The sequence below is a fragment of the Halichoeres trimaculatus genome, unplaced genomic scaffold, assembly GCF_033239565.1.
Source record: "Halichoeres trimaculatus isolate MK-OKI-2021-1 unplaced genomic scaffold, fHalTri1.1 fHalTri1_scaffold_20, whole genome shotgun sequence".
NCBI lineage: Eukaryota > Metazoa > Chordata > Actinopteri > Labriformes > Labridae > Halichoeres > Halichoeres trimaculatus.
The window spans coordinates 13,693,859-13,715,235 of record NW_027437198.1 but is presented as its reverse complement, the minus strand read 5'-3'; the positions used below and the strand labels follow the sequence as shown (position 1 = coordinate 13,715,235).

Genomic DNA, 21,377 nt, shown 5'->3' with positions numbered 1-21,377 from the left:
AACTGCATTTTTTTTGTTGCAGAAAAAAAAATAGAGAGCTGTAGCTGGAGGTTGTCATGAAATGTATAGTTTGCATTTATTTTTTTTCTGTTTTTACAGTGACAGTGATGATTTAACTGTCATTATATATTATGGGCTTGGTGAATTAAAGTCCCTGTGAGGACTTTATAAGTGGTCTTGAAGAAGTGTCCCTTCTAAATATATGCCTGATTCTGTAATCCACAACTTCATATGAGTTTATCTGCAACAAAATAAGTTATTTCTAAACACTGCTTCTTAGCTTCTTGATCAGGTCTGACAGGACTGGATTGATAACTGCATATTGAAGTCTCTATGACTACACCAGGCCAGCTGACAAAGTTTTGTAGTGAGAAGATAGATCTGCGTCTTTCTCTGCTGAAAACGCTAAAGGCTAAAACATGAGCTAAAGGCTAAAACACCATGCTGGCTAAAAACTAAAACACAAGCTAAAGGCTAAAAAATGGGCTAAAGGCTAAAACACCATGCTGGTTAAAAACTAAAACACAAGCTAAAGGCGAAAACATGGGCTAAAGGCTAAAACACCATGCTGGTTAAAAACTAAAACACAAGCTAAAGGCTAAAACACGAGCTAAAGGCTAAAACACGAGCTAAAGGCCAAAACACGAGCTAAAGGCTAAAACTCAGGTTAAGCTGTTTGTGATAATGTTCATTCTAACCCACATGCAGGAGTTATTCTGCAGTGATCTGTTCAAACTTGAGAGTCAATAAAATGAACTCCAGCTGTCAGTAAGAGTAACTAACCATACAGAATAAAGTAAACACGGGGTAGAGCTCTGCTAGCCACAATCAATCTACTGTACAGATCTCTGTAGCTCATTGTTTTTATTTTTTTTAGGAAAACAGCATACTTACTTTTGCTGGTTCTAAGGAAGATCGACTACAAGTTACTATTATCCCTCCAGGTCTGCGTACTTGATTTTTTATTTATTTCTAAATAGCAGCCTTGAAATTTGAAAATTATATTCTATTACATTTCTACGTCAGTTTCAATTCAGTTAATTTTTCAGCCCTAATAGACACGTCTCAGAGCACTGGGCTGTGAGGCACACTGAAGGCTGCGTTATGCTTTCGGCAACGTGATGCACAGAAATGAGACAAATGTTGAAATGAAATGAAATGAAACAAACTGTGCGTAATATGTGAACACATGTTCGTTTCTTTCCAGATAGAGATAGAAACTTTACTGTGAGTCTAAAATCAGTGGGTTATATCAGTGATACTGACGTCAGGATGTACACCGGCCTGTAGATATGAGGCTCTTCCCTCTCCTCCTCCTCCTCTGTGGACTCTTTCTCTCTTTCTCTCTGGTGGATGGGCGCCTGTGGTTGGGTCTCCATAAATCAAGATGTTACCAGCGGCGCTATAAGGCTACTTTTTAATTAAAACTGTGAATCAGATTATGAATTGTACTCCGCCGCCTCTGAATAAAATATACAGGGCTCACTCCTCCTCCTCCCTTCTCTGCCTCCCTCTCTCTTTCTTGGTGCTCCTCAGTTTTTTCCGTCTCACATTGAGAGAGTCTCAGCCGGCCTCGCCTGTGCCCAGGTTGTCTCGGTGGTGAATAGCAGAGCAGCTTAGTGGTTGCATGAATTTAATAACTAAATATGGAGGCTCAGGCGCCACCGGGGTCAACACCATTATATCACAAAAAGAGCCAGCAGGACCAAAACACGGGCCAGTGGGCCTGTTTACAACCACTACCACTCCTTTAATCATGTCACAACAAGTGGATGGAGCTGTTTCTGGGTCGGATGAGGCTGCAGACGTGGAGAGGAGAGAGCTGTAATGATGGGACACAGAGAGGAGAGCTTTGTCTGCTGGTTTTAAGAAAAGAAAGGAAAGAGAAATGTTAGACCTGGATGGAGACTTTTTCTTTGAGGAGGCTGCTCCCAGTTTGTTCTGATTTGACTCTAACATACTCAGAGCATTGCTTTCTTCGACAAATAGCTTCATTACACATTATTATTCAATAAAAACCAATTCTGGATCAGAGTTCTGGATTGTGTCTGCCTTTAATCATTTTGCAACATGTGGGAAATACTGTTGGGTTGGACAATCCAGAAAAACAGAGAAAAGCGGGACCATGAAGGATGCAGGATCTGTCAAACAAGAACCAAACATTACGGTTAAAATTCACCCTTAATAAAAAAATGTGACTTGGATTTTTTCTTTGTGATCAGTGCAAAGATTTTTCCTAGATATGTCTGCTGGTTGGTTACTTTCGATTTAACCAATTCCATAGACTGTATAAAACATGGATGTAGTCTCTCCGACGTCACCCGTCTGTTTCTGAAACAGAAAATGAAGCACATTGGCTATAGCAGCCATATTGGCAGTGGCAAGGGCTTCGTGTACAGCCAAAGGGCGCTTGTCGATCACGTGACCTGAGCTGTGCCTCTGTTTGGGCGAGCTTGCGATCTTAATATCCTCTGAAGGGCCGAGTTAGAAAAAAGGTGTGCCGACAGTAAAATTAGCGACTCAGACAGGAGACGTTTTTTGAACCTGGCTGTAAATGGGTTAATTTCTGCTTTGTAATGGCTTTTTTTGGCTTGGTGTGTATGTGACTTCTGGTACTTCTGGAGCCAGCCTCAAGCAAACACTTGAGAAACAGCAGATTTTAGCATTTCCGCATTGTCTCATATTCTTAGACTGGAGGTTGCTGCTTGATCAATTCCTGATTCTGATTCCAGTATTTTTGGACATCTGCACTGAAAAAAGTGAGATCTTATCAAGTGTTTATGTATCATTAGATTTAATCTTTGCCTCAAGTCCAGACGGTCTCATTTCAAGATATAAAGACAAAAACGACATCTAAATAACGTCTTGTTACAAGAAACTTAACCAGAACATTTTTTATCCAACCTGCTGATTATTTTACTCTGTACAAACAATTCAAGATTCATTTATGTCTTTTAACATCTGGATTGACAATTTTCTGTACTTTTCATGTGATTGTGACTTGTGCAGTTTCTGATAGTTTGTTAACCAGTTAAAAGTGTCAAAATGCCAGAAGCCATGTCAGTAAAAAGTTCAGGAACTGCTCCACCAAAACAAAGTACGTCTGAACTATTTAGGAAGAAAAGTCCATTATGAAAGCATCTTTCTTCATGAAAACGCTTCTTTTCTACCCACTAAAGCATCTTATTTAGATCCTGTTTGTTTCGTTGTATAAGGCAAATCTGCCTTCCAAATCAGAGCTCCCAAAATCATCAATAACATATAACACAGAGGAAATATACAGCTAAACCACCTGTTTGAGATGAGACGGTTAAAAGAAGTCAACATGCTCAACATTTCTAACCTCTTAAAGGGTAATTTTCACTAATTACTACAAACCAAAATGCCTCCTCACAGTCCGGCAGAGGGGGTTTATTCTGAAGGCAGCCACACAAAGGATTTGTCCACCGCTTACTCTGGATGAGAAACAGAGATAAACAAAGAGGGCAGCTCCAGATTTGACTCTGTACATAAAGACTGAGGCTGCAACAGCAGCAGCAGAAGCGTTATTCTGTCAAATAAAGGTTTAAACTCTAACTCCATGAATATATTTATAGGCAGAACATGGAGTCTAAGAGGTCCTCTTCAGTAGAACACAGGTGGAGGCTTAGCAGCTTGTCTCCTTCAAGGGGCCCTATTGCAAATTTATGACCTCTGCATGTCGTGCAACTTCACTGACACTGTCCTGAGGAGATACGGGTCTGAGCCCGGTCTCCACGGAGCAGAAATTAGCCCAATGGAGCATGGAAGCAGAGCTGCCACCGCCACCGCCGCTGCCTCTCTGTGTGCTCCATCAGCAGCGCGAAGGACTCGCTGAAACTCAATCTTACAGCTTTGCACAAACAAACTCATGAATGATAATGAGCTGCTAATTGAAGGTACCGGAGTGGCTCCCTCAGGCTGAGACTGTTGCGCTCCGAATGGAGTCCTGAGGGTAGTCGTGATGGGCGTGTGGAGGCTCTGGAGGTCTCTTGACCCAAGCAGGAGTCAGATCATCTCAAACACATGCTCCCGACTGTCAGGGCCACGTATGCCTCCATGCACCTTCATTTACATGCATGAATATTTATCAGTGTTTGGAGAGGATGCATCAGTGAAACACTGAAGCGTGGAGTTACTTTAAAGGTCCAGATTCTGGATTCAGAGGCAGGGTTAGTGCGTTAAGAGATATGAGAATCATTTATCATTAAAATAAAACATTAGACTCTGTTTTCAGTTTGCAGGCACCTCACTCATCCTCTGTCTGTACAATCATCTGTCCGTTTATCTGCCTCATTGATCCCTGCAGGACCATGCTTTGCTGCTAGCATCATCCAGTGGACTTTAGAGGACTGTGAACCCTGATCTTTAACTTCTTGAGTGTCTTTGTGACCTTGAGCGTCTTGCTGTAGGTGTGTCTCTGTGAGGCTGCTGACCTCACTGTGGACACGAGGAGGAGAAAAACGGCTCCTCTGTTTTTAACAGATGCTTCAAAAAGCTGCTTTCATCCAGACGATGTTGTTATCTGTACTTTGATGCAGAGACTTCCGGGAGAAGCTGTCTCAGGTGTCTCAGGTGTCCACCTGTGGCTGAGTTTGCTCCTCTTCCTGTCCTGCCCAGCTCTCTGTCTCTGTCTCTTTGCGTCTCTGTGTCTGCTGCCTGTGTCTCGTCAGTGTGCAGTGCTGCTGCCGTCTCTCTCGGGCTGAGCGTCGGGTGGGATTAAATCTGGGGGACATCCGTTGGAGAGGCGCTTGTGGATGTCATTATCCCTGTGGGGAGCCTCATCATCGTCCCGCGGCTGGGAGAGAGGCGCTTGGCGTGCAGCACTGGCAGAAAGACAGGCGTGACAGAACCTACGTCTGCAAGAAAAAAGTGATGATCAGGCAGAAAAACAAAACCAGGAGAAATGAAGCTGGAGATTTTCACAGCAGCTATCTTAAAGAGAAACATCCTGAGGCTGCTTCAAACCAGGGCCGGCCTGAGCACCAACACCTGAATTAATTGGACAGAGTAAAATTAGCAGCAGAATTGATAGCTGAAAATGAAAGTCATCAGTCAGGATTCAGCCGGGGGAGATTCAGCAGCTTTCCTGCTCCATGTTTGCCGAGGTGGATGAATCAGAAGATTACGGGTTGGGGGGATTTTACATCAACTTTAAGTGGACGGCTTTAAGTGACAGGACGGTGTGTGTAGGCCTGTAATTACAGCGTCTGTAAGACGATGAGAGGAAGTGGGCAGAGAGAAAGAGACAAGTCTCCTGTGTGTCCACACTTTGTCCTTTCTGTCTGCAGGTTCCTTGGTGTGTACACACACACACACACACACACACACACACACACACACACAAACGCACACACTCCACAGTGTGGGATTAGTCCTTGTTGTTGCTTTAAGCATATTTGGGTGCAGGGTTTTGATGTTTCCCAGCACACCCATGAAATGTTGATTTCCACTTCAAGAGGCAGATTCTGAGCGTGCAGCCACGCCGGATTTCAGGAGCTGCTTTTTTGGAAACTGATGCAGCACAACAACCACTTGAGATTACTTTCCCCTCCACAATGAATGATGCAGAAACCTCCCCATACAGCTGTGTTGTTCCTCGCAGTACATGTAAACACACTGCGCTCCACAAAGGGAGGGGGAAAAAAAAACCCAGCAGCACACCTACTAATCCAGAAAAGCAGAATCCTGGTGCCAAAAATAACAGCTTGGGATGAGATGGATGGAGATTATTGAGGCTCTAATCTGTAAAAAGCTGACAATAAAACACATTTAAAGTGATTACAGCGCTGTTATTGGCATGAGGGTCACTCCTCCTATCCCAGGCTTTGCCTTCTCAGCGGACAATGTGTCGCTGGACGCCGCTGTGGAGATGTTTCACAAAGGGCTGTGGATGGGAGAGGAAGAGTGGGAAGTGAGGACAGAAGGAGACGAACAGAAAGAGGAGAGGAGAGGGATTTTGGAGTTGAAGCCACAAATCATGGAAAAGATTAAGCGTCTCCCCTGCACGGCAGAGGAGGTGTAAATAGAAACGTGTCCCTGGGAGAGATCCTCCAGACCGAGTGCTTATCTCCCAGAGTGATGTCAAAACACATTCGTCAATCTGGTTGTGTTTCAGTCTGTAGAGAAGCAGATCCAGGGAAATAAACACCTGATAGAACGTTACACAAAGACACAATCTGGACGAGAACAGACGAGGAGAGTCTGTGCTCACTCTGCTCTGACCCAAGCTCCGTGACTGTATGTGTGTGTGTGTGTGTGTGTGTTTTTGTGTGTGTGGACAGTGCATTATCTCTGTGTCTGACTCCCCCAGCTGCTGGACAAGCACATCATCAAACAGCTGCAGGCGCTTTCATTCGCTCAGCAGCTGCCACATCTCCAGGAAGGATGAGTGAACACTTCACTCGGGGACCGTGTCTGTCCGTCCGCTGAGTTGTCGGAGTGATTCTGGGCTCTTACTCTTCCCGTGATGTCGTAATGTGTCCTGTGGGAGTGTTTTTGGATGGGATGTGAGCTCCCTCTGCAGCTCCTTGGCCTGGATGCTGCCAGGAACAGCTGCTAGGAGCTCAGGGCAGCAGGTCTGCATTGTTCTCCGTCCAACTGGGGGCAATATTTAACACCCCAAGTGTTGTTGTAGGTGCTGCATCCTCTTGAAACTCCTCTGCAGCACCTACAGCAGACTGAAGCAACCAAACTTGATAATAACTGACTCATGAGGATATGAAGAACTTTTCACTCCTTTCATTTCACATTTTCTTCCTGTAAACAGCCTCTTAGAGCTGTGGCTGCAGGCCAGCTGCAGTTTTATCATCACATCCTCATAACTGTGTTAATTCATTAAGGAGGCCACTAAACACTGTGCTGTAATCAGGGGAAGCGACATGATTAGTCTATCTTAAATAAAGTCCAAGAGCAGACGCACAAAGTGTCAACACTTGGGTTAAAGTTGGCATGAAACATGACATGCTTTTCTTATCAAAAGGTTGTAAAAAAGGCTCTTTGCCTTTCAGTGTGCAGCTCTTCGATCCATTCCTAAAAAACATATATAGATCTATATATTGTTATGAGAAGTGGTGTGCTGATCAATCTAAAATATCGATATATTGATGCCTATGTTGGGATCAGTAATGATCAATGCTTGGGTGATGAGATTTATACTTAAGTTTCAGTTTCTCTTCTCTGCATGTGCTCCTCTCAATCGCTCATGTGCTCATAGCTATTTAGATAGATAGATAGATAGATAGATAGATAGATAGATAGATAGATAGATAGATAGATAGATAGATAGATAGATAGATAGATAGATGGAAATGTGTTGATTTTCATTTAATGTCATTTTGTTTATGTGTGAGAGGAAGTGTGTCTCTAAGACCACGAGTGTGATGTGGCTCTTTGTAGTACCACAGTCATTTTTGTAGCTCTTGTTCTCTGCATGGTTGGCCACCCCTGCATTATTACACCTACAGACAAATGTACACACACACACACACACACACACACACACACACACACACACACACACACACACACACACACACACACATGCCATGCCTTATACAGTTTCTCTTTTTCTTAATTTTTTCTGATCTTTGAACTTTCAGCAGCAGCAGGTTTTTATGTAGATGCACAAACTCACATTTTAAAGTGTGTCACTTGATATTAACACAGCAGCTGACCTATGTATAAACATAGCTGCAGCATTTTTGCATTGACTCCAGACAAAGAGTGCAACCAGGTGCACAGCAGAATGCACCTTTAAATATTGCTATAACTTGTTTTTCAGGACTATATTAAAAGAAACATCTAAAACATCTCTAAAGTTTGTCCTGTGTGAGCAGCAGTAGCAGTCATGCCATTTTCTACCTTCTCCTGTTTGGAAACACCTCTGAACATCTGGACACGTTAAAGTTCTGTATCATTAAATCACGGCACCCATAAAAAAAAGAAAAAAAAACCTTATGGAGCAAAAGCAGTGGAGCAGGACCATGTTGAAGAACACCCATTAAAAACTACAAGCTGTAAACATGCTGGAGTTAGCAATAATGCTAATTTACAGCTGTAGTGATGTGGAGCCGCAGTCGATAGGTGTCCCAGCAGAGGCCTGGAGCATGTTTGGTTTCTCTGTTGGAGCTGTGGATGGTATCGATGAGACAGAAGTGATGGACAGCAGCAGCAGCAGCAGCTGTGAAGGAAGCAGACAGAGTTTCACTTTGATACCTCTGAACATGAAGTGAAAGTTCGCCTCCTCAGGACTGTGTCTGTGTGCAGAGAGGCTTTTAGTGCCTGAAGGGTACAACACACGACACACCAACACTCAACTTATAAATAAAGTAGAAAATGTGAGCAGAGGCGTAATCATAGAGCTGAAACACAGGGCGTAATTCTGCCTCCTGCTGCTGTAATTATTCCATATATAACAAACATCTGTACATCTAATTACCTGTAGATAAATCCACATATTCACCACCTGATCAGCTGGAAGTGACACACATTTAGTGCTGCTTTCTTTTAAACTCTGATGAGGAGAGATATGTCTCTGCTGCCATCTGCTTCAGTTCCTTCCTACATTTCAGACAAATTTTAGAGTTGAAAATCAAATAACCCTGAGCTTAAAAAGACCCTTAAAGACAGCACTAAGTGGTCTGGTCCCTCTCTCCTGCCACAGGATGTGTGTGTGCTATCAGCCGCCCCCGTGTCTCGCTGCCGTGTGTTTAGAGAGGTTGTCCAGGTAACATTTTCTTTCATCAGCTGTCAGCTCTTGTTCTGGGTCAGGGCAAGGTGCCACCTGAGGGTTAAGCCCCGGAGGAGAAAAAACACAGAAAGAAAAGCTCGACAGGTGCCAAACCCCTCCACAACACAGGCTCTTAGTGGTTTAAAACAGACACATGTAGTCCCTCCTCCTTCTTCTTCTGTTCAGCTCCTCATTGGCTTCAGTTGAATGTTCATTATGAGCCTCTGGTGAGACGTGCTAACAGTGTAGCATCTATTAGCGATGAATGTCTTCCAGTAAAGACGTCTCTGTCTGTACGCTGCATTGCTTTCAGTCCAGTGAGAAGTGACCAGGTGCTAATGACAGCAAACTATACTCCCCTTCAAAATATGTCTGCAGTAAAGACGACTTGATTTCTTGGTCAATCATATATCCTGTGTAACTCGAGTTCATCTGTTTGTGGTGAGTCTTAGTTTCATTGTAAATAGTAAGTTACGCAGAGGCTTCATTCTGGCTTATTTGACATTTTCTGGTGATTTACTTGCAGTTACACCTTGCCTGTCCTAGCTCTGTACATTCCCAATAGTAGCACCAAGTCATCCGTTCCTCAGTTTCGCTGTTAAAAGTCCATTAAACATGGGCTTCACTTGGGTTTACTTTAGCAGTACAAACCACAACATATTCTTGTGATTTATTTCCAATTACACATTATTGTTTTACAGCCCTATAGTTCCTCAGAGTAGCACCACCCTTTCTCTTTGTTTTAAGTCTCAGTTTCATTGTATCCACAGAGACTTTACTACTTTAGCTGTACAAACCCAAAACAGGATTTTTTAAAAATTTCCTTTCATTCAAACCTTGCCATTTTTGGGCAACATAAATCCCAAGATGAGCACCAGTTAATCTGATCCTGGTGAGTCTTTGTTTCACTGTGAATAGTAAGTGAAACAGAGGCTTCATTTGGATTTACTTCAGCGCAGTCAACTCCAAGAAATTATGGGATTCACTTGCACTTAAACTGTGCCAACTTTTAGTTCTACAAATCCCCTGTGTAGCACCAATCCTTCTGTTCCCAGTGAGTCGAAGTTTCACGGTTAATAGTAAATTACACAGAGGCCTTACTCCCAGTTACTGGAGTGTGATGACCCTAAAAGAAGTTAATTTTCCACTGTTTTAATTACCTTTAAACTTTCTAATTTCCCAAACTCTTTGGTTCCTGATCTTTTGTTCCTGATGAGTCTCAGTTTCCCTGTTAACAGTAAGCTAAATGGAGGCTCCACCCTACCTACTGTAGGATATACACCCCCCCCCCCCCCAAAAAAAAAAATAAAAAATAAAAAAATAAAAATAAAATAAAATAAAAAGATTTTCTTGTAATTTTCCAGCACAAACCTTTTCATTTTCAGTAAAACAAATCTCACCAGTTTCATTGCACCAGTTCATCTTTTTGTATTAAGTCTCAGTTTCTCTGTAACAAGTTTAACAGAAGCTTCACTTTGGCTTATTTTAGTGACATGAAGCTGAAAAAGAAACTGTCTTATAGCAGCACTCATTAACTTGTCTGTGCTTGGTCTCAGTTTCACTGTTAACAGTAAATTTGTTGAACTGAGGTCTGAAATGTCGACCTCCTGCTGTTGCTCTCCATACAGCAGACTGTTTCTACTGCTGACACCTGATTGATTGATACTCAGACTACAAACAGAGACCAAAACACTTCACAAAGCAAAGTCTGCAAGTCCCTGTTGCAGTTGTGAATAGAAATTAATTCAGTTCTTTTGATGAAATCATGCAGAAGCTCTGACAGAAGAATTACACTCTGAAGTAGCCCCGAGTGTGAGTGGGTTTGACGTAATGGACCATTTCTCAAACTCATGGTGCTCATTCTGCTGCTGCTGCGTGGAACATGAGAGGCTGTCATCCTGATGTTCTTCTTTTAATTACAAAGAGAAGTGAAGCCGTGCAGCACGCATGACTTAGCGGTTAAGATAACGCTCTCACACTGTCATCCAGAGAGAGAAATTGTCTTTACGTCACCATCCTCTGCTGTCCTGCTAAATACCAAACCAAGCCATAAATGTGAAAAACTGCTCGTCGCCCTCTGTCCTCCAGTTTCATGCAAATAACGCCATCGACAAACCTGACACTTAGCACATAATGAGAAGAGGGCGACGAGCGGGCGCGCAAACGGAGAGAGATAAGTGGGAGAACTGAGAGGAGGCATTGTTCGGGGAGACAAAATGATAAAGCAGGGAGGGGACGAGATAAATAGAGTTAAAATGAAAGAACAGAGAGAACGAGGGGATCGGGGAGGAGGAGAGCGCTGGAAAAAGACACTATTATGCTGGAGTTTGCTCCCAGAGCCTCGCTGAAATGTGATTGGCTGGTGTGTTTTGGTGAGGGGGCTGCTGAGTGGCTGCTTCAGAACATCATGTACAGACATGGGTCCAAACATAATCTCTCTCACACACTCGCGCACACACACACACACACACACACACACACACACACACACACACACACACACGCACACACACACACACACACACACACACACCTTCCACCTCCACAGCAGGCTGCACAGACAGGCTGCTTGAATATTTATCTGAGTGTTTTCTAATGAGTTCTCACATTTTATCAGAATTTCTTTTAGAATCCTACAAAACATCGCATCTTTTTTGCAGCTCAGCCCCGCAGCTCAGGCCAACACTTCGATCCTTTAGCTCGGTCCTGCAGCCAGCTGATTGCCCAGCTCATCTGTATGCAGTGCAATGACCCACTGCCGTGGCCTCTGGGGCCACAAGGAGGGCTGGCCCTCTCCAAACGCGACCAAGCACTGAAAAATGTTCTTAATATCCCTGTGTCGTCCGCTGTGGAATCAATTTCAAATCAAAAGACGCCTCATCGCTGCAGATCAGAGCTCAGTTTCCATTTTTCATCAGGACAAAAAGCATAAATGTCAGACTTAAAGATGCATCAGGGAGAGCAAGCAAGCAACGTTCAAAACCTTTCAAAGCAAATTCATCACATGCACAAGTTTCCAACGCTTCCAAACAAAAAGATTCATAACGCACAGTCTTTTTCTGTCTTTTTCCTGGCAGTGTGTTTGCAACCACATCACCTGTCTTCTGCTCTCCACATGTGGACCGATCCACCAAGCGTCCCCTCAAAGTTTAACAGAGCTATAAATTCACAGAGAGAGCCAACCACAGAGCAGCTTTACCTGCGTCACATCATCTCTGTGAGCCATGTTAGCTCTGACGTTTATTAATGATCATCAGCCCCGTTTACAGTCCTTTTGGGCCCACTTAGTACCTGGCTCTGTTTTGGGGGGGCAGTAAACAGAAACTCTGTTTGTACCTAATTGGCTGAAGCTGTGTTGAGTCTGCAGAGGACAGAGGAGGAGACAAATAGAGATGTGATCTCTATGACCACCCAAACCGTTTGACCCGCTCAGTCATTTCAGGATAGATTCAGTAGACAGGAGACAGATTTTAACAGGAAGTTGTTACTTATCTTAAGAAGAAATTGACCTTAAGTCTTTGTAGAAATTTACTGACAAAAACATCAAATACAAATGGTTCAACTGTGGGTCAAACATTTATACTCTTATCAAAGAATACTCCATCAATCTCGGTTGGGGGAAAAAGGAATCCACAAGCTCATGAGGTCCATATCGTGTCTGCTGTTTTCAGTGTTGATGAATTTTTACCTGACATGAGATCTCAGCTAAAATCTGACTTAAAATTGTCCGGTGCGTGGCCGTCTTAGGGCAGGACTTTGAGAGATTTGTCAGAATTTGAAACCCTGTTTTGTGGGACTTTTCTCCAAGGACTCAAATCATGAGTGCAGACAAACCAAATGGCGAATCAAAAAGAGAAGTTTGTCGAGCTCTGGCAGCATCATCTTTGCCTTCAAAATGTGTTGGTGAGGAACAGAGAAAGGTGGTGATAGACAACAGATGCACTTCAGAAACCCTGTGGATAACTGTCATTAGCATTTCCAGACATTTGCTGACCCGTTTCAACAAAGTGGTTCAGTTTGGTTTGTCTCGATATGGCACATATTTTGCAGCAGTTCTTTTACTTACATTGGCACAGGTCCCCAAATTACCGACCTGTACAGTCCCACTTTTTGGTACCAGTTTTGCCAGATGAAAAATTGAGAATTATTGTACCAGAGACTTAAAATTATCGCATTTTGGGTAAACTTAAAGTACACCTGTCATAGCCAAATTAAGAAGCCTGCTGATAAGTGAAAGTCAAACAAAGTCATTCTGTGTTTAATAGCATCCTATAGTCATTCACAGCTTTGTAGCTTCAGTACCAAGTGGTCTTTCATGACTCCACATCTGATGATCCACTTTTGTGTTGTGTTGTGGCGCTAGAATTTTTTCACTTTCCTTGTTTCTTTCAAATTTTCTGCGTCACCAACAGAAGGCTTTACCATCACTTTCAGAGCCTGCAACAGGTTGCAGCCATTCATTAAAACCGAACTCGTTTTCTAGCTCTTTTCTACAACTTTGGTGGTGATGCTGCTTACTTACCTCCTGTTACAAAGCCCTCCTCTTTGCCTCTCGTTCATCGCCCTCTCTAGCTGCGCTCATTTTTCTTAACTGAATCAACTTCCTGACCAAGCTCTCACAGAGCATGATAGGCTGACAATCATACTCCCTGTTCTGAGACAAACGTCACTTGTATGTCATGCTTCAACCAAATACAATTGTCTGGAAATATCACGTGGTAAAAGATACCTTCAGGGTTCACAAACAAATGTCTCAGACTGAGGCAGGCTAATTTCACATTTACGAAGCGGTCATATTATTGTACATATTGCCTTTTTTGGGATTATTGATTGTACATTATACGGAGAGCCAAATTATCGTACAAAGACGAGAATTATCATACATCTGGCAACCCTGTTTTAGAATTGCCATCTCCTGTGCGACAGCATTTATAAACAAACAAAGTTTGATTGCTCTTTGTAACACAGAGTTACACGCCAATAAAGAAGACGAATTGCTGGATGACTTCCACTCTTTGTTTAGTGTGTTGTGTTTTTCTTCTTCATCAGATTTATTAGCGGGGCACGCTGTGTCACGCTGCTATGCCGTCACACTATTATGTAGGCTATTGACATCCTGCTTACACACCATCTAACTTTACCGATCCGACCTGTACCAAACTGTACTGATCAATACTGGACCGCTTGGTGGAAACAGGGCTTTACTTCGTCCATCAACTGAGATGGATGGTTGGGTATCAGTGTACAGTCTGCGATCTCTGTCCGTCAAGTTGTGGTGCAAGTTTCTGACTCTGAAAGATCATGTGATCTGACCACATTAATCTGGACATCAGTTGAAAGTTGTTTCTGGGAAAATAAGTCTGTAGATTTGGAAATTGTGACACTTTGAGATGAACTAAAATGATCCATTTCTTCCTTCATCACTCAGCATGGAAGTACAAATGGAAAAAGACTCTTCTTTGATTTTAAATGTATTTGCACACACTCTAATATGCACACACACTCTTCTTTATTGCACAATATGTGTGCGCGGGTGTGTAAGTAGTAAGGTCTGGAAGCAGAGGCGCGCGCGTGTGTGTGTGTGAGTGTGTGTGTGAGTGTGTGTGTGGACCTGAGGGTCTCGGGCTGGTTCAGGCGATCTGCGGTCCACTCATGTGTAAGTGATCCGGCTGCTGTGTGCGCTGGTGTGGCTAACAGAGCAAATGGTGGGTGAGGAGTGAGGGCTGTGCTGACGGGGAAACGGGGTCATTCAGTGTCGTAACCTCGCTGGTGTAATCTCCAGTTTAATACTTGCCTTTTGTGTTTCTTTATGAGACACGCTTTGACTCACTGCGGGACTTTTAATGGCCTCATCTTTCTGAATGATCATCCCAGTTACACAGTGCGTTGGCTAATATAATCTGTACCCCGGGGGATGTGTGTGAAAGAGAGTGTGTCGGCTGTGTGTACAGCTGCAGGCTACTGGAAGGAGGATTGGGAGGTTGTTGCGAGTTCATGTGCGTAGAAAAAAAGAGTGTGTTCATGTTTAAGGAGCTGTAGGAAAGGTTTAACAGAGGCTCAGCTGAGGGAGGGAGGAAGGGATACTGGACACACCCGGCCCGGGCCTCATTACTGGACGTGTATATATGCACGCCAACTTGTGTGTGTGTGTGTGTGTGTGTATCAAAGTCTCTCTGATCAGAATGGAGCTCTTTGCACTAGGGGTACATGAAATTGGATTTTTGCTGATATCCAATATGCCTATATATCGAAACCCCTTTTAGCCGATACCGATAATCACAAGTTTATTTGTTTTTTTTTTCACTGTAAAGAAAGCTAAGTCTATCCTGTACTGGAATTTATATGTTACTCTAATTGTGACGGTCTTATTTGTTTAAGAAACACACATAAAACAAGACAAAAAAACATTTGATTTTACCATAAATAAGAAATGTATTATTTTTTCAAACTCAAGACATTCAGTATTGAAATACAGAAAAATAATTTCTTTAGATCACATGAACTTTAAATGTACAATGCATTTTTAAACATAACCAAGTTGCAATTGATTATTTTAGAGCTACTGTAACAACCTGGTGACAGACACAGAGCTCTGCAGTGCAAATAAATGAAGTGCTACATTTTATTTAAGGAGCTTATTTTTCAGATGGAAAATAATAATAATCCTAACTGAATAGCACCTTATCGGCTGTGCTTATCGGCAGAAATTTTCATATCTGCCGATACCGATAAACGTGTTTTTAAGCTTTTATCAGCCGATACCGATAATGTGCCGATAATATCGTGCATCCCTACTTTGCACTTTTTCTCTATGAAATAAAGGTGTTGATTTTTGGAGTTGATGATGCTAATGTGGTCAATAACCCTTTTTAAGGACTCACAGGAGAGGGAGACAACTTCTATCATGTGTTAGTCCTCCTGTTCGTGTATGAAATGTCCATGAGCTTCTTTAAAAAGCAAGTGGAAAAATCCTGAACACTGTTTAGCTTGAACAAAAAATTGACCAAAGGTCAAATTTTCTACCAACTCCTCTCCTTCACACCTGTCTCTTATAAAAGAGCAAAAATAATTCTTTGGTTCTTTTCAATCCCCAAATTTTAAAAAAGATCAAATCTTAGCAGCCTCTACCTTTTTGCTTTTCTCTTCTCATTTTACTCTCCAGTCTTTTCTCCGACAGAAACTTTTAAACAATCTTCAAGATGCACTGCACTTACATTTAGAGGTTTCACCAGAGAGTAAGGAAATCTAGAAAAACACTCAGAGAGCGCCGACCTCCGCCAAGCATATTGTGATTGTCACGCAACACTTAAGTCCTACTTTAATGTTATACTCCCTTTCAGCAGACTGTCTGCAACAATTTGGTGTTAGTTGCAGGTTTGTACAATAGTTTGTTACCTGACAGTGTTGAAAGTTATGACCTTCTTCTGGATCTTAGTGTCCAGAATATTTGCAGGATCTGGATCGTACTTTTCCATCAGTCAGAAATTATGGTGACCTTGTCTTTTATTGTTTTGCAAATTAATCTGACCATTTATGGTGGAGTTATATACACATATGGTGAAAACGGCCTCATCTCACAATGATAAAGAATTCTTTAAAAAAATCCTGGATCCAGACAGTGTTTCGAATCAGCTCCAAAATTTAATCACTTCTTCCTTATCCCATTTGGAACATTTCCTGAAAATTTCTTCAAGATCAGTTTGTTACTTTTTGAGTTATGTTGTTCACAGACAAACTCCCCAAAACATAACCCCCTTGGTGAAGGTAACAAGAGCGTAATGACGGATTTAATCACTTTATCAACAAGCTCGATGTTGATCATGTAATAAGTGTGTGACTTGAAGTGTGTGACCATCAATTCAAATGTCTTGGAGCTGATCTTTGTCCAGGAAGAGTGCGTGCACGCATGTGTGTGTGTGTGTTAAATAAACCTTTTCAAAGGGCTCACAGCAGAGAGAGGTGCTCAGTCTGCCTCTATCTTGCAGAACCTGTGTGAGTGTGTGTTGGAGTGTGTGTGTATCTCTTTGTCCATCAACTCCGTCTGTACGTTTGCGCATGTAGGCCTATTTTAATTGTTGCCATGGAAACAGAGTGCTGCCAGAGAAGAAGTCCAGATTCAAAGAGGGCATCTCTCCCTCTCCCTCCTGCTGCACGCTCTTTCGCTTTCTCTCCATCTTTCGTCTTTCTGCTGCTCCTTTCTTCCTCTTCACTTTTCTTTCATCTTTTTCACGTCTCACCAAGGTCCTCCTCGGTTTACACTCTCCGTCTCACTTCCTCCCACTCCCTCCTCACTGTCTCCCTCTCTCCTATGTCTCCTCTCCTCCCACCTCTCCATCCTTCCTGGAGAGCGGTGCGCAGTCAACGATTAACACAGGGACCTGTAATTAGAGCTGACGAACCAGCAGCAATTAGTTTTCCCTAAAGAAGTTGTTTTGTCATCTCTGCATCCATCTTTCATCCCTCGCCCGCTCTCTGTGTTGCTCTTTTTCCCTCTCTTGTCATTTCCTGCGCTATAAGCTGTCAGTTTCATGCCGCGCTCATTGTTTCAGCGTTTTTGTTCCTCTTCCTTCTGCAGTCGTGTTGGAGTTACACGCACAATGCAACCAGTCACTTTATGAGCAACTACTCCCCCATCCTCCGGAGCCGCTCTGCCCACAAACGCCGAGCCAAACATCTTATTCCCACAGCTGTACACCTACACCGAGTGCACGCTGGGAAAGCAAGGACACATGCCCTCCCACACACCCCGATGTAAACAGAGAACACACACACACATACACACACGTCTTGTTGAGAGAGCCTTTGTGTCCAGCTGTGCTTCACTGAAACCTTCAGCCTCTATTCTCCCTCTGCCCCACATCCTCCTACTCCTCCTCTCTGCAGCCTGTTAATGAAACACTCTATAAATAAGCTCAGAAAGGAGCGGGGGAGAGACAGGGATACGGTCAAGCAGACGTGGGAAGGAGGTGAAAGGATGAAGGACAGCGAACAGCTCTGATGCTTAACTGGGCCAAACGGGGTTGAAGGAGGAGGGCGGGGATCACATCAGAGTTTGTGCGAGATCATCCTCAGCCTCTTAATCAATTTGGGGGTCAGTCAGTTTGTCGGGCGTCACTCACTCACTCATCTCGCTGCAGACGCTCTGTCAGTCAGTCAGATTTGGCGTGGAGCCGTCTTCTTTCCGGATATAAATCTGCTCGCTCGTCCTGTCAGGACGCAGAGTCTCATCTGGAGGGAGAGTTTATATCCTCCATAATACATAACATAAAGCAGCCCGTATGAATTATTGATCCGTGTGATATTATACACAAACGAAGCGTGTATCAGTGTGTGTGTTTATACAGTATTCATGTGTGTGTGGAGCGTGACCTCCTCTTCATCCGTCTCCTCGTCTTTAAAGCCTCATTTTCCTGCTCACTGCCCTGTTTCTGCAGCCTAACACTGATCTGACTGATTCATGTGCCGCATGTCGCCTCTCAGCTTCACGTCATTCAGTCAAAGTGAGACCCAGCTTTCTTAACCTCCACTTCCCTCCTCTCTCCTCTCTGTCTCCAGGTATCGCTCCCCCACTCCTCCACCATGCCTGTCTGCGGCTGCACCGGCCCCTCACCGCCTCACAGTCAAACATGGCCCTCCTCCACCGCCCCCACGCTCACCCAGGAGCAGGAGAAGAGAACCTTGCACCCGCCCTCGCCTCCTTCGCCCCCCGGCTGTCACAGGGCCTCCCTCAGCCTCCCCCTCCTCCTCCTGTTGCTCTGCCTGCTCCACCTGCCTCTGGCCTGCCACTCACGGCGAGAGAAGGGAGGTGGAGGCGGGGGAGGCGGCGGTGGTCACTACATCCCCATCCCTCAGCCCCCGCCCCATCACATGGCGCTGCCCAACATCCTCCGTGGCCTCAGCATCGCTGTCGTCCTGGTGGGGAACTCCAGCGAGATGGCGCTGACAGGCGCCCGGGAGAAGGAGGACTTCCTGCACATGGCGCCCAACGTGGAGGTGCTGACCATGAATGAAACTGACCCCAAAAGCATCATCAAGAGCATCTGTGACCTCATGACGGAGCACTGGCTGCAGGGCGTGGTGTTCGGGGACGACACCGACCAGGAGGCCATTGCCCAGATCCTGGACTTCATCTCAGCCCAGACACACATCCCCATCCTTGGAGTCCGCGGGGGCTCCTCCATGATCATGGCTGCCAAGGTAGGACGCCAAAGGCCTTTTTTATTTATTTTTTAATCTGAGAAGATGAGAAAGAATCCCTGATGTTCACTGAATCTGATGAGAAGATGCTGTGGGTGGTTTGAGTGATAGAGAGGAAACTGTAACACAGAGCATTTGTCAGCACAAGTTATTATAGTTTCTGTAGGTGCGATTGCTGACACCGTGCCTTGATAGTAGGAATGTCTTGATCAGATTTTCTGCCCCATGAGTCAGAGTCTTTTGATTTCGAGTATCTGCTGATACTGAGTCCAATCTGATACTTCTACTCCAATAAATCGTACTCCCAGCTTCAGGCTCCTGCCATGTTCTGCTCCACTTTAGGGGATTTAACCAATAGTGTCACTGCAGCAAAGTGATGTCATGGCCTGCATTATTTTTGTGTGGAGTTGAGATGGTGTGACTCTGTACCACCACATAATGACAGTAAATACTAAGCTGTTATTTTTCCAATTTGCTTTGAAATATTACAGATCTGATAAAAAATAATGAATATAGATATAGATGTAGATACACGTGATCCCTGATGGGGGTGTAGCATCTGATTCCGATCGACTCTGTAACCACGTGATCAGATCAGGACATCCCTGTTTAATAGCATACAAACTTATGATACCATGCTGCTTACCCCAGCTAGTGGCAACTTAACTTAGGTTTTTGTTGCAAATTGAATAAGCATTCCCCAGATTTAAACTTCATCATGAACCGCTCTTTGTACACGTCTTTGTCAGTGACAGTAATAATAACATAGAGATAAAACATTGATGAATCACATTACGTCGCTTGCAGGCAGTTTGGAAGCCCCAACAGGAAACAGTGTTCACCTACTGTTCAGTGTGCTGTTAGGGATTGATGATAGCTCATTGACTTCATTAAACATAAACATAAACAAAGACACTCTTTGGTTACCTCCAGGTTTGACTCTGACCTTTGACCCTTAGCTGCATGTCACCCCACCCCTCCCAAAAGAAACAGTCCTTACAGCAATGACACAAAAGAAATCCTGTTTTATAATCCTGTGTAGTTCTGTGAAGTAAAAAAGGTGACACCTTCAAATATTCAAGTCTCTGCAGGAGTTGCTTTGGATTGGACAAACTCTGCTGTCATCAAAGCTGTATTCCTGAAGTTCACAACAATTTTATTCCAGAGTTTTTCCTTATTCATAAAAAATAATGAAGACCCCGTTGTCTGAGTAAAGGAGCTTTTATGATAAAGTTTTTATTTGCATTTTTCCCAAAGCTTTTCTTGGACATTTTCACCTCTTAATACAGTGTGCATAAAACAGCTGCAAGATTTCTCTTCCCATTCTCCTCCCCCAGACAAAAGGACAGGCAGACAGGCAGACAGGCAGTATTAAGCGCCATGTTAACTCAGGGACAGAGGACCCAAACACAGACTGCCAAACGTTCTTAACAGAAAAAAGACAAAACAAAAGGCTCGGGATAATTGAGAGAGTCAACGGGGAGCAGGCAGGAATTAAAAGTCTAAAAACAGCTCAGACAGGATCTAAAAAAAAACAAGGTGAAAACACAAGAAGACACACAGAGAGATAAGGTTTGAAAACAAAGAGAAGAGACAGAGAGAGTCCACAGAGCAGGAGGGAAGCAGGCAGGGATCAGACACAGGTGAGGAGGAATCAGGGACTGGTGAGAACAACAAGCAGACTGGAAACATGCAGAGGAAGAGGAGTGACGCTGAACATGGATGATGGATGAATGAAGAGATGGATGAAGGGATGGAAGGGTTAAGCCTGGTCTGTCTGCCCTCAAACGTCCAGTGGTGCTCATGCCAGAGTCGGGATGAGCTGCAGATTGCTGCAGAACAGAGAGCTCGATCTGCTCCTCTGTACCCGGCCTGGCCTAATGGGATAAAGCAATCTGCTGCTGCTTTATCTGCACCCGCCCGAGATCAGGGCTTGGACCCCGTTCCACCAAATCAGCTCATTCATTCAGTTCTTTGTGCATAAATCCAGCTGCATTCATCATCAGCAGTTAAAGGAAACAGAGTTAACTTGTGGACGTGATGCCTTTGTTCACTTTATCTCTGAGTCTCGGTCTTATCTGGCTGTGACGGCTGCACTGACCCCCTGGTGTCAACAGGTCTCTGTACCAGCAGAGACGTGAGTCGCGGTGACATGTCCGGGCCAGCGGCCACGGCTGAAACTATTCTCTCTGTTCCATCTCATTAGAGCGCCGAGCAGAGATACGGCAGGGAACCGTCCCCTTCCATTTAAGGCCGAGCTGCTCCTGTACGGTGCTCACATCTGCAAGATGTTTCTGTATGAGCTGTTCCCTCTGCAGACTGCACACACAGACACTGCTGCTCTTTGTGAGCATTTATGGCTGCATGATGTTGATTTATCAGCTTTGATTGGTCAACATCTGCGTCCTGATGTCTGCTGTTCCTGTAAAGC

At 43.9% G+C, this 21,377-nt stretch overlaps 1 protein-coding gene across 1 annotated transcript in view; it reads left to right on the top strand.

Annotated features, from left to right (window-relative positions):
• grin2ba (glutamate receptor, ionotropic, N-methyl D-aspartate 2B, genome duplicate a) overlaps positions 1-21,377 on the top strand; it is a 139,006-nt gene that overhangs the window by 19,421 nt on the left and 98,208 nt on the right. Inside the window, exon 5 of the mRNA XM_074695756.1 lies at positions 18,305-18,946. Coding sequence (XP_074551857.1) covers positions 18,305-18,946 — 642 coding nt within the window. The remainder of the gene's footprint in view (positions 1-18,304; positions 18,947-21,377) is intronic.